This window comes from Cryptotermes secundus, unplaced genomic scaffold (assembly GCF_002891405.2).
Source record: "Cryptotermes secundus unplaced genomic scaffold, Csec_1.0 scaffold5110, whole genome shotgun sequence".
NCBI lineage: Eukaryota > Metazoa > Arthropoda > Insecta > Blattodea > Kalotermitidae > Cryptotermes > Cryptotermes secundus.
This window is the reverse complement of record NW_019719426.1, coordinates 27,864-41,242: the sequence shown is the minus strand read 5'-3', so window position 1 is coordinate 41,242 and position 13,379 is coordinate 27,864. Positions and strand designations below refer to the sequence as shown.

The 13,379-nt window shown below is 39.3% G+C and overlaps 1 protein-coding gene across 1 annotated transcript; it reads left to right on the top strand.

The window, feature by feature from the left end:
- The first annotated feature begins 6,630 nt into the window (after positions 1–6,630).
- LOC111866687 lies at positions 6,631–12,073 on the top strand. The gene is made up of 3 exons (XM_023855876.2): positions 6,631–7,165; positions 8,382–8,549; positions 11,118–12,073. Exons 1-3 carry the CDS (start codon positions 7,106–7,108, stop codon positions 11,316–11,318), a joined length of 429 nt encoding a protein of 142 aa, XP_023711644.1. The 5' UTR covers positions 6,631–7,105; the 3' UTR covers positions 11,319–12,073.
- Positions 12,074–13,379: the final 1,306 nt, after the last annotated feature.

The window sequence follows — 13,379 nt, the reverse complement described above, 5'->3', positions numbered from 1 at the left end:
TCCATGTACAACCAGTACAAGAGTTGCAGCCAGGAAACAAAATATGTCTCCAGTTCATGCACTGGGTGCTATACAAGACTATGGACACACATTAATTTCTGAGGCATGTGTTGTAGACTGATATGCGGTGTGCAAACTTTCCAGACAGATGAATTTGATGACATAGCCAGACATAGTAGTACTGTATTGGATAGGAGAGGAATTTGAACCAACCATGGTAAACGCAACTGCCACAAAAATGTTAAGATAATGGCTACAGTTAAAAAGGAAATAACCATGCATTCAGACTGGGGTCTTCTGGGTTGTGAACCATGTAGTACTACAGATGGATACTGAAATTTTGGAGGAACCTGTTCCTTCCATCTTCAGAAAAAGTCCCTCCAAACAGTGGTATCTGCCTATAATATTACATGGTCTAACATCTCAAATAACCACTATCTGCCATGAAAGCCTGAAATCTTACATATATATAATGCACATTATTACAATCAGATATTAATAGAGGTATTAATAACTATAACATAATCACTGGAACACAAAACCAAATTTCGTAAACATGAAACAATAAATGGCCATACAAAAACTGGAGGAAAAGGACATTATTGAAATTGTACAAAAGAAATTGTTTTACGTAAATACACACATTATGTAGACCACTGTTCATTTTAATAAGCAACAGTATTTTGCTGTTGTAAATACAGATAATTAGGAAAGATCAATTTCCTATAAATTGACAGTTTTTACTGTACCCTACCAGGAGCCAATTAAATTAAGCCCACATTCTTACATTTAATTTCATTACATTCCCTTTTAATATTATTTTCCCATCTACACATACGAGTACATCTCTGAAGTGATCTTCCTACCAAATTTGTATGCATTGCTCATTTCCCTCATTTGCTACATGACCTAAATTGCTTCCTATTCAGTGTATTGAAATCTTCCACCTTATCACGAATTCACACTCATTTCAGTCACATGACATACCTGTCACTAGATGAGCAGATGCAGCAGCCACTGATGCAGTGCTCGCCTGTAGCATGCGATGTTAGTATTAGTCTTATCTTCGTGACAGATTGTGACTGTATGCAAGATAGCAGAAGCAAACCAGGAAATCATGTCCTTATACATCCCACTTCCTCCACCTCAACCAGTCTACGTGTCTACAAAGCACTTCCGTCTTCATCCCAGTATAAAATGCATATCTTAAACATACTCTTGGAGGTGACCAATTTTGGCTGTATCTATACTTAGCATGTTTACTTTTAGAGGCCAGGAGTTGGGATTTGTCAGTTAGTAAAGCAACAGGTTATGGGCTGGATGGCCCAGGTTCGATTCCCAGCAGTGAAAGATTTCTCTCTTCTCCACAGCATCTAAGACAGACTTTGGGGTCCACTCAGCCTCTGATCCAATGGGTACTGGGGGCTCTCCCAGGGGGGGATAAAGTTACAGTGGCATGTAGCTGACCACTCAGCTCCATCTAGCTGGCACAGAGACCAAGAAAAGTGGAGCTGTAACGCCACTCCCCCATATGTCTTCATGGCACAGTACTTAACTAAGCACAGAGACAACTTTATCTTTTACTTTCAGAGGGCAAAAGAGGAGTGATGGGGTCCAAAAGGAATTACAAAGAGTAAATCTTATCCTGTAGTATGGCCGCGCCATAGCTCAAGCGGTTAGTCGCTGGCTTCCCACCGCGGTGGCCCAGGGTCTGGTCAAGTGGCGCTGGGGCAGGTTTTTTCAGAGTACTGCCATTTCCCCTGCCAATCTTCGTTCCACCAAGTTCTCCATTATCATAATCACCCAGGGCAGGTACAATAGACCAATCAGTGGACCCAGCTGGACTCCACCCCCCACTAAGCGAATTAAAAAAAATATCCTGTATTACAGTCGGTATAGCAAATGGCTATGGACTTGGCGACCAAGGAGTCAGAGTTTGAGTCCCAATAAGGTCAAGAATTTTCTCTTCTCCACATCATCCAGACCAGCTGTGGGCCCCAACCTCCTATCCAATGAGTACCATGGGTTCTTTCCCCAGGAGTAAAGCAGCAGGAGCATGAAGCTGACCATTCAAGAATGGTGGAGCTATACCTCTACTCCCCATGTCTTCATGGCATACTGCCTACTTAAGCACAGGGAAAACTTTACCTTAAAAGAGTTTTGTATTATGGTCCACAAGGAAAAGTGAAATTCTGCAAGAAATATAAAAATATTGATTGACTAAAGGAGATCTTAGGCCACTGGATATAATCCTTGAAGCTGATGATCTTAATGTTTCATAATAGGCATTTAAATTTAGATCTATTAATCTGTTTCAGATGACACTGGTTTTAATGCATAGTGTTCTGATTGGGCTACATATTGCTCCTCTATCTGCAGCTGTCTTAAGCACACACTGTTCTCTCGCGCCAACTTGTCAGAGTATCTCCACTGAAATTTCTATCCCCCATACATCTTAATGGCATGGTGTTTAATTATGCACAGAGGCAACGTTACCTTTACCTTACCCACGTCCCCTGCAAAACTATGATGCAATCTAGAATTTGTTCTATGAATGTGGCATAAAAGTATCACTTTCTACGTTGTATTAAAATATGTACTGTATTTACTCCATGCTGAACTACTCTGCCTCTCCAAGCCTCAATTTCATTTGTTAGCTTCTTGAAATACAAATGCAGAATTCAAGTAAGAAAGTGTATAAGACTGTATACAGCCATGCTCATGTCAGGAACATTCTGCCACTAACAAATACTAACAGGGCAATTAAACTGAAGTGCAAGTGTCTGCAATGTGTCTCCTAGCTGAACTTCTTTCTCCAAAAATGTCTCTTGTTTATACACTTTGAGGGGATGTTCCTCTCCACCACTGTCACCATCTTCATCACTGTTGTTGCTGGAGAATACATATTTATTGCCTTCCAAGTGGCCTCGATGATACACCTTATGCCTGCAAAATATGCAATCAGAAATGCTAAATGTAATCCACAGTGAAGAACGGACAACATTTCCTTTCTACATTACAATTTTCTGTTTCACAAAATTAAATTTCAGCTCTACTATACTGTTAACTGCCCCTTCACTGGTTTAAGTGTAGGTACTGCTTCAGCGTTAGTACTAACGTTTGATATAATTGCTGACTGAGGAAGCCAGAGAATATGAGGCAAAGCTGGATATATGTATGATGCAAGAGGGTCCATGAGGATAAAGAAAACCTATTTTCATATCATTTGATTCCTCAGTGACTGATATTACACATGTAAGCCACCAGAGAATATCACATATACATGTCACAAACCCTGTAATGTCTTTCAATTCAATCATACCGTTTAGCATGCTAATCACATGATTCTCTGTAGAGTTAGGAGAAACAAATACATTTGTGTTTACCTTTTGTAACTGGCATAAATGCATAGAGCTGTTCAGTTCCATATACGGCTTCAGCTGTTGCAAATCAACTTGATAACCGATTGCCTTCTTTGTATTCACTTTCTGTCACAAAATCAAAACTAAGGTTCCATGAACTGGATTGAGGACAGTCATACATTGCTTGGTATGGTTACTGCAAAGAAGTGTCACTTTGTTGGAACTCTGAAGCCTTCACTGTGGAATGTAGTATTTAGCAATTTCTTTTCAGCAAAAATTCAAATATGTTTTCAACAAACTTCATTAGATGCCACTGAATTACACACCAAAATGGAACTGTACTACAAACAATCTGATATCACTATATTTTCATGCTCTGTATTGAAAGTACCTTATATCTTGAAATAAATTACAAATGGATGGATGGTGTCTTGTGCACATTGTCTTGCAAAATGAAAGGATAATTTTCAGCAAAGTCACATAAAACCACAAATTCACCTGTTTGTAGATTACATTCCAGTTCTGTGAGGTATGCAGCTTGCTGTGCTGCAGTGAACAAAGTAGAAATAACCTCATTCAATGAACTCTTCTCTTTCATATTTCATAAGTCATTTCTGTTCACATATATTTAATCACCATTCACACAGATATGCAGTCTTTTTTAGCAGGCATCACTTGATTCACTTTGCCACAGCAATAGAAACTTTTTTACAACTTCAACAGTAGCTTCATTTGAAATTTTGGCTGGTTTGGGACTACATAAAGACAAACTGCCTCTGTTGTTGCTTGTTAAAGCTCCTTTGCTCTCTTAATTGTATACCTAGAAGTACCTGGGAAAACTTTCCAAATACTGCAACTGTTAGAGAGAATAGTTAAAATCGTCACCATTTGAAGTTGCTAAATCTTCAGATTTTTCCTTTATCTGCTTTTAAACCTTGGCATCAGACAATAAAGAGTACCTGGTTTGACATTTTCAGGAATGTTAAGAATTTTCACTTTCACAGTATGTTCAATTCCATTCATTCTGCGTGTAGGGTACTTATCCTTGCCTAGTCTTCTCATCCTGATGAGTGACTCACCAATCCATCACAAACTTTCATTTAAGAATGTCACTGCAGTGATCTTGGTTAACTTCTCATCGTTTTACCTAATGCATACACTTTTGATATCCTCTTGCAACACATATCATGCACTTTATGATTATTTAACTGAGGAAGTTGTTCAGTCATCCAAGTAGTAAAGTAAGTAGTAGAGGTATCCCTGTAACAGGCCGTGAAGGCCCATAGGGTTGTGAGATGTTTTCTAGACAATCAGCTCCTGTTTCTTAAGTTGTTTCTAACATTAACATGTCCACTTTCATTAAATGAGTTACAGCACAAAGCATTAGTGACATAAGACACCATAATTATTATTAACACAATTGTATTTGACATGTTCCATATCCTCTGGTGTCTAGCTGTATCTGGATTTATGGAACGTAAATAAATTTAACAACCGAACAATTGAACTCAACAAAATTTACATTACTTACCTTCACTGGGACTACAATCTCACAAAAAAATCATTCAATTCTGAAGGGGCCTGGTTGTAACAGGTGTTAACATTACACAGAATAGTCTGATAGGATTCCAGTGCTGGGTGAAATATAATCACACAGAAGGAAGAAGACAGTATTGAAAAGTGAGCAAGATTTGTGTGCACTGTCTCCAGTAATACATCCTTTAGAATACAATAGGGCTTTGTACTGCTGTTAATTCATGCCTTTAGTTTGCTTGCACCCTGCTGTTCCCTTATAGTAATAAAATTATAATTTCTCTTTTGGTGTGGGATTTCTTGACACAAGAGATCATTAGAGTTCTGCCCATAACTCACAGCATGATTTTCTTATATGTAGCACAACCGTCCCATCCATAACAGGGACTCTACTTGACCAACATTATTCTTCTGCAGCTAAGAATACTCACATCATCAGTACCAAATCAAATTGTAAAAATGACTAGATTCTAAAGAGTTGTGACAATGGTGTATAACACTACAGATTACTGGGTATTTGGACTCCATCCATCCTCCAGTATCCCGAAGAGCACGTTTCGGGAACCAGATGTTTCCAACCTCAGGTGAGAGGGTGGGGAACATTTGGGTAAACTGCTACTGGCCTTTGCCAGCAGCGAAACCCGAACCGAACACAGGATGTCCAGTGAGGGAGGTTAGTTCTTCCTACAGTTTCTGAAACATTATGCTCATCGTATTATGGCCCTATGAAACCCGGTAATCCCTAGTGTAAAAATTATTCTTTCCATGACATGGTATAGTAATCACGTTCTGAAGTAATGGGATACTCGTTTCTGCAGCAAGTATCTTATATCATGAAGTAATTTTCATGATCATTCTAAACAAGAGACCCACTGAATTCTCTTTACCTAAGTTAATTACATTATAACCCTCATTATGTTGGGAACTATTCATGGACGATTGCTACTAGATAACAGCTGTCCTTTTAAGATTCTTGATATGAGTAACTAAAGTAAAGCTATCCCTGTAACAGGCCGTGGAGGCCCATAGGGTTGTGAGACGTTGAGGGTCCCACATTATCCAGAAAATCGGCTCAAAGATGGCGGTAAGGTTGTCAGCCTTACATGCCGGCCGCACTTTACTCCCCAGGAAAATTATTTAATTAATTCATGGTACTCATTTCTGTTAGAGGCTGAGTTGACCACAGGGCCATAGTGCGGCTGGAAGGGTTAGGTCAACTGATAAAAATCCAATGACCTCATTGGGACTTGAACCCGCGACCTTCCGACTTGTAGCATAGTGCCTCAACCAACTAAATATACACGTATTTTATACTTCATGTAGAATACAACCAATCTATCATCTACCTCAGGCAATATCCTATTAACTTATCACATTATAGTACGACCCCAAAAATGTGTCATGGAATTTCGGGGGTGGGTATAACACACCTTTTTGTGTTCTGTTGCATGTCTCCACCAGATTTTGGTTATGAATACAGAGATCTTTCTTCACATATAACACAATTAACCTGTACACCTTTCATATTATTCACCCTTCGTAATGAACCTACTTAGTCAATTATGCACACTATACCCTTACTGGATGTCCGTAACCTGGCCTAGATACTTTTGTTCTTTAGTTTCGAAAAAAACTATAGACACAAAAAATGCTTAACAGTGTACATCCTGCCATCTGATGCGATCTGGTGCTGCTTCCCAGTGGATAACGGTTGTACTAATCTGCGAACAAAGTACAGTGTCAAGTTGGAGGTGATTGTCGTGGTGGATGTGTAATTGTTGTTTGAATTATGTAAATTGAGTATTTTTTAATGAATTATTATGATCACTTGAAATAAAGTAGATTTATAGAACATATGACAGAATGTTAGAAGAGAATACCGCTGGGGTTCCTGATATTAAGTTCTTCCTGGGATTCTAAACTTTTCAGTGTTCTGAGTGAGATGTTTGTGTTAGGTTGCACATTTGTACAGTCTCTTCTCTCTCACCTGTTACACGTATCAGCCCGACTAATAAAGGAAGTAATGAGAACTGATGGCTTATGGTGAAGTGGTTGAAGTTGCAGGATATCCAGATGCATAGTGAATATCATTTTGAAGCAACACGTTATAAATCTGTAGATCAGGTTTACTCTTTCTAGGCTTGGGCAACTTATCCCAATTAGCTGCGGGTACAAAGTTATGAAAGATTTTGCATTCTCTTGCAACAGGAATGCCAAGAATTGTGGCACAGAGAGCTGAAGAAATATTTCCTGCTGTGAGAGAAGGCATGGTGAGTGTTTTGTGCTTGTGTGCAAAGAGTTTTACCTTACTCCAAGTATAATTAGAATGAGCAATGAGATGGAGAAGAGGAGGAATGCATGTAGGATATAGGTGGGAAAGCCAGAAGGAAGGATGCCACTGGGAAGACCAAGATGTAGGTGGGTGGACAACATTAAAATGGATCTTAGAGAAATAGAATGGGATGGTATGGATTCATCTGGCTCAGGATAAGGACCAGTGGAGGACTCTTGTGAACACATTAACGAACCTTAAAGTTTCATAAAATGCTGGGAAATTCTTGAGTAGCTGCACAGTTGGTAACTTCTCAAGAAGGGTTCAGCTCCATGAGTGAGTGCAAAGAATAAAGTTTTTATCATCATCATCTGTCAGTTTTCGTGGCCTAAGGAACTAACAACTTAAGAAACAATTGCAACAGGATGCTGAAATACAGAATTTTATGGCAACCTTGTTTTAATTTTCATAATACATCTAAGTAGTTTTTATACATGGATGTTCACATAATAACAATTTGGAATATTATCTAGGAGAGTGATATGGGTAGGTCATATAGCACATATGTGAGAATGAGAAGTGCATACAATTACTGTGACAGAAGACCTGAGAAAAGAGACCACTTGGTAGACATTTGTGCATGAGGATTTTAAAGAAATAATTTTGGAGGGTTTGGACTGGGTTTTGAATGCTGTAGGGAAGAAATGTTTACAGAACTTCTATTATGGGTTAGATGTAATGAAAAACAGCTACAGCAAGGAGAGCATACAGTGTTTTGTGTATGATGATGTACAGCCATGACTGATAAAGATATTGTCATGTGTCTGAGTGACTACATTAGCCTTGGATTGGTGATTGGATTTATTGAACAGATTCAAACAACTTGTAACTACAAGTAAATGCAACAGCCTCACTGTTTTACATACTGAAGATCACTATATCTGCAGCGCACACAAAGTCTTCTGTGTATTGACTAGTCATTTTCTGGCAACAGACCTTAAAAATGTCATTACCACCAGGTGATTATCGTACAACTGACTATGCTCTAAATTTTGTTCCACTTATAACCTCTCGGCATGGGCTGCATGGAGAACACGGCTCCTCATTGTTGTAGTTCAGTTGTTGCTTGTCTGGAATCTGTCGCCTAGCATCAGGTGTTTACTGAGTCATCACTTAGCAATAGGTCTACATGCTACCATATGATGGTTTTACAGAACTATGCAAATTTAGAGAACGTACTAGTGGGTCCACATGGTGAGATGTACACAGCATCACATCATGCAAATGAGACCGTGAATGTTAAAATTGAGGGAGTCTCAGTTGCAGCAGAGGAAGAGGATCCTCTGCGAATAGCAGTTCAGGAAATAAAGGCTGAACCTGAGGTGAGCTGTATGTTTTTGTTTGTCCACTATTCGGAAGATAGCACACAGAAATGCCAATTGTCTTTCTGATCTCCATCTGTCTTGACTGTCTGTCTTTCTGATCTCCATCTGTCTGACTGTCTGTCTTTCTGATCTCCGTCTGTCTGACTGACTGACTGTGTTTCTGATCTCCATCTTTGTCTGTGCAAATGGAACAGTTTCACTGCCCTGCCAACTGGACTTTCAGGAGCTTTTTCTTAAGTGCATATAGACAGTGGAAGTTTGTTGAATGTTGCTTGTGATGTGCCATACCCATTTACTTTTTAAATAGATGAAATATAGATTAAATTAAATACTGTGTAAAATGAAGAATGTTTGAGATAAATTCTAGTGCAAGAGAAATCCTTACAGATTTGGGGAACTATTCACAGTTCATTACTGTGTACGCTTATTAGAACCAAGACATTGTCACTTGGGTTCTCACATGTTAATTTCACTCTGCCCCACAAAATATCATACATGATAAACAAGTTTTACAAGGTTATAAAAGTTTATGCATTCTCTTGCAACAAGTGCACTAAGAATTTTGCTGCAGAGAGCTGAAGTAACATACTCTGCTGTGAAAGAAAGCATGGTGAGTGTCTTGTGCTTGTGTGCAGACAAGAATTTTTTTCTAAATGGTTCTGATGATGGGTTACTGGGTTTTTGGACTTTTTCAATCCTTTGGTATTTTACAGACTAGAAAACAAGTTTCCAGAAAGTGGATCTGTTTCCATCCTCAGATGAGTGGGAGGAGACACCTCGAGGTTTCTCTCTCTAAGGGACCCAACTGACTAGGTGTCTTCCCCCCCTCCCCTCACCTGAGGATAGAAACAGATCCAGTTTCAAAAATGTCATGTTTTCTAGACTCTAGAATACTGGACAATGGAAAAAAGTCCAAAAGCCCAGTAATTCTGAGAGGAATTTTTTGTCAAGTGTCAGTACTCTTAGCCAAAGAACCTAAACATGTTGTGACAAGCTTATGTTTGTTTTCATAATCCATGTGGGGAGTTTCATCCTATGGGTGTAGACATTATAACATTTTGGTGTATTGTGTAGGAGAGTGATCAACTCAAGTTGATCACAGGAAACATTGAAGATGGTTTACCATGCCTACTTTCATTCTATTATGAACTATGGATTAATATTTTGGGGGAACTCTTCACATAGTGTAATAATTTTTAAAATACAAAAGAATATAATAAGAATCATTACAGGATGTAGAAGTAGAGATTCATGTAGAGAATTATTTAAGAAATTAAAAATTCTACCGCTTCAATCGCAATACATATTATCGCTTCTCCTATTTGTTGTTTACAACAAAGATAAATTCAAATTAAATTCTGATGTCTATAACATGAATACTAGACAAAAATATAACTTCCACCTACCCTCATCAACTTTATCAGTATATCAAAAAGGAGTCTACTTTACTGGCATAAAAGTGTTCAACAATCTGCCACAAAGTATTAAAAACTTGGGCAATGATACTAAAAAGTTTAAATCAGAGTTAAAGAATTATCTACATGCTCATTCCTTCTACTCTTTAGATGAATACTTCAATGTAAATAGAGAATGATGTAAAATTAAGTTATATTAATTTTTAAGCTAAAATTGCCTGTACTTATGTATGTAACCTTTTGACTTGTTCTGTATCCAAAGGTACTAACCTACTTAGGATTTATAGAATGTAAATAAATTCAATTCAATTCAATATAGTGATGTGGGTGGGTCATATAGCACACATTCAAGTGTGAGAAATGTATACAAAGTTTTTGACAGAAATGCTGAGAGAAGCAGACTATTTGGGAGACCCGTGTGTAGATGGAAGATACTACTAAGACAGATTTTAAAGAAATAATTTCAGAGGGCTTGGACTGGGTGTGTTTCCCTCAGGATACAGAGCCAAGTTGGGGCCTGTGTCAACACATTAAGGAGCCCTTAGAAGCCAAAACTAACTCCATGAATGAGCTGTTCTTGAGAGGCACCAATCACTAAGTCATTGAAGAATTTCCCAACATTTTATGAAACATGAGAGTTCGTTACTGTATTCACATGAGCTGGCCAGAAGTAGCTATCCTGAGACAGATCAATCCGGTCCATACTTCCTTTACCTATATCTGTTTAGGATCCATTTTAATATCCTTTAACCTGTGTCTAGGTCTTCTTAATTGTCACTTTCTTTGTGGCTTTCCCATGATCCTATATGCATTCGTCTTTTCCCCCATGCTGGCTGTATGCCCTGCCAATCTTACCCTCTTTACTTTGATCATTCGAATTATGCTTGGTAAAGTGTCAAGTTATGAAGTTCCTCATTGTGCAGTTTTGAGTACATTAAAAGTACGTATTTTCTGTACTGCTGCAGTGACTACTATTTGTCAAGAAGGTCCTTGCACTTTGAACTTAATGCTCTCTGACTTTTTTGAAATCTCTAGAGAACAGCTGCTGTGGTTTGGATGTAATAAAAGACAGCCAAAGCAAGGACAACATATATTGTTTCATGTATGGTGTTCTGCGGCCATGACTGATAAAAATATGATGGTTTTACAGAGCTATTCAAATTCCAAGGAAGTTTTATTGGGTCCATACAGTGAGACATACCCAGGATGTCATGATGGAGATCAGGCCATGAATATGAAAGCTGAGGAAGTGTCAGATGCAGCAGAAGAAGGGGATATTCAGAGATGGCAATTGCTTTCTGATCTCCATCTGTCTGACTGTGCAAATGAAACAGTTTCACTATGCTGCTGATTGGATTTAGAAGAGCTTTTTCTGAAGTGTCTCTGGACAGTTGTAGTGTCTTGAATGTTACTTGTCATGTGCATTTTCCCTTTTCCTTTATGCAGTTGTAATATAGATGAAATTAGATAGTGCATAAACTGAATGGTGTTTCAGAGAAATTCTGTAGCAGCAAAATTTCTTACAGATTTGGGGAACTGTTCAGTTATTTACTGGTACACTTACTAGAACCAAGACATTATATGTCACTAGTGTTGTTGTAAGTGAATGTCAGTGAACCCAGAAAATATATATGATAAACAAGTTCCAAGGTTACAAAAGTTTCTGCCTTCTCTTGCAACAAGACTGTCAAAACTGTTACAAAGAGCTGAAGAAACATTTCATGCTGTAAAAGAAAGCATGGTGAGTGTTTTGTGCTCATGTGCACAGACTAGAATTTTATTGTCATGTGTCAGTTCTCTTAGCCAAAGAAAGTAAATATGTTTTGACAAGCTTGTGTTTGTTTTCATAATCCATGTGGGAAGTTTCTTCCTGTGGGTGTGGACATTATAACATTTTGGTATATTATGTAGGAGAGTGATCAACTCAAGTAGAGTGATGTGGGTAGGTCATGTAGCACACATTCAAGAGTGAGAAATGCATACAAAGTTTTTGACAGAAATGCTGAGAGGAGCAGACTACTTGGGAGACCTATGTGCAGATGGAAAGATACTATTAGGACACATTTTAAGTAAATAATTTGGTAGGGTTTGGACTGGGTGTGTTTGCATAAGAATAGAGTGCCATAATGGCCATATGTGAGCACAGTAATGAGCCCTTATGTAATTGATCGGGCTCAGAATAGGGACCAGTGGGCTCTTGTGAACACGGCAATGAAACATCAGATTCCATAAACGCTGGGAAGTACTTAAGTAGCTGCACAACTAGCGGTTCTCAAAAAGAGATGAGTGAGTCATCCATGTAAACCTGTGTGTGTTTAAGCACGTCGTTGAAATGGCCCACAGTGTCCCTGCTAAGACGTGATTCGAAGTCGAGGTCCCACAGTAAGAATTTATGTTCCACATAGATCTCAAGATGGCGATCTGATGTGAATTATGATATTAGAAGTTCAAAGCCATCGTTATCAATTTATCGTATGTGACCTAACTAGTACAGCATACGCAGAATATGGTATAGGCGTGTGCATTTTGAAAGGAAACTAATTTAAAATAAATTAATCTTCGGCCTAGAACCGTGAAAATGGGCGCGTTGTTGCTGACATGTGGGTGTCCTCACGCTTAGAAGCCGCCTCGGGTACTATGGACGCAAGTACAGCCACCCCACGGAGTTTGAGCCAACGCCATCCACAGCTGGAATGACAAGTACTTCCAAAACAAATTGCACGCCACTTACACGTTTTAGTCCGCGCCATAGCTCAAGCGGTTAGTCGCTGACTTCCCACCGCGGCGGCCAGGGTTCGATCTCGGGTTTGGTCAAGTGGGATTTGTGGAGGACAAAGTGGCGCTGGGGCGGGTTTTCTCCGAATACTTCGGTTTCCCTGCCAGTCTTCATTCCACCAATTTCTCCACAATCACCCTCACCTATCATCTGGGGCTGGTACAATAGGCCAGAAGTGGCCGCAGTACAAGGGACTTAGTCCCATCGCACTAGCAATAAAAAAATACACATGTTTTATCTAAGTAATCCCTGTCCCTTTCATTAATTTCATCCAAAGAAATGTAAGTTTTATCCAGTCGAAATAAAATTAGTATATCCCATTACGGGATATAATTAGAATAAAAGCTGAATCACTATTCTTCATGAAACAGAACACATGCACCGTTAGGCTATTCGGGACGAACAGCCTTCAGGAGGGAGCAGTGTGACATGTTGCGCAAACCGAGCCCCCCCCACACCAGCAGTGACGCGGCTGGTGAATCAGCGCTCCCTTCCCACCCATCAGCGGTGGCGTAACGCTCGCGTAACAGGCGAGACATCACCCCGCCACGCTCGCCGCGGTGACGTCACGAGCGGAGCCGAAGATAGCCGAGCCCCGTAACCTGGTAACTACGCAATGCTAGTCAACAGCGGTGA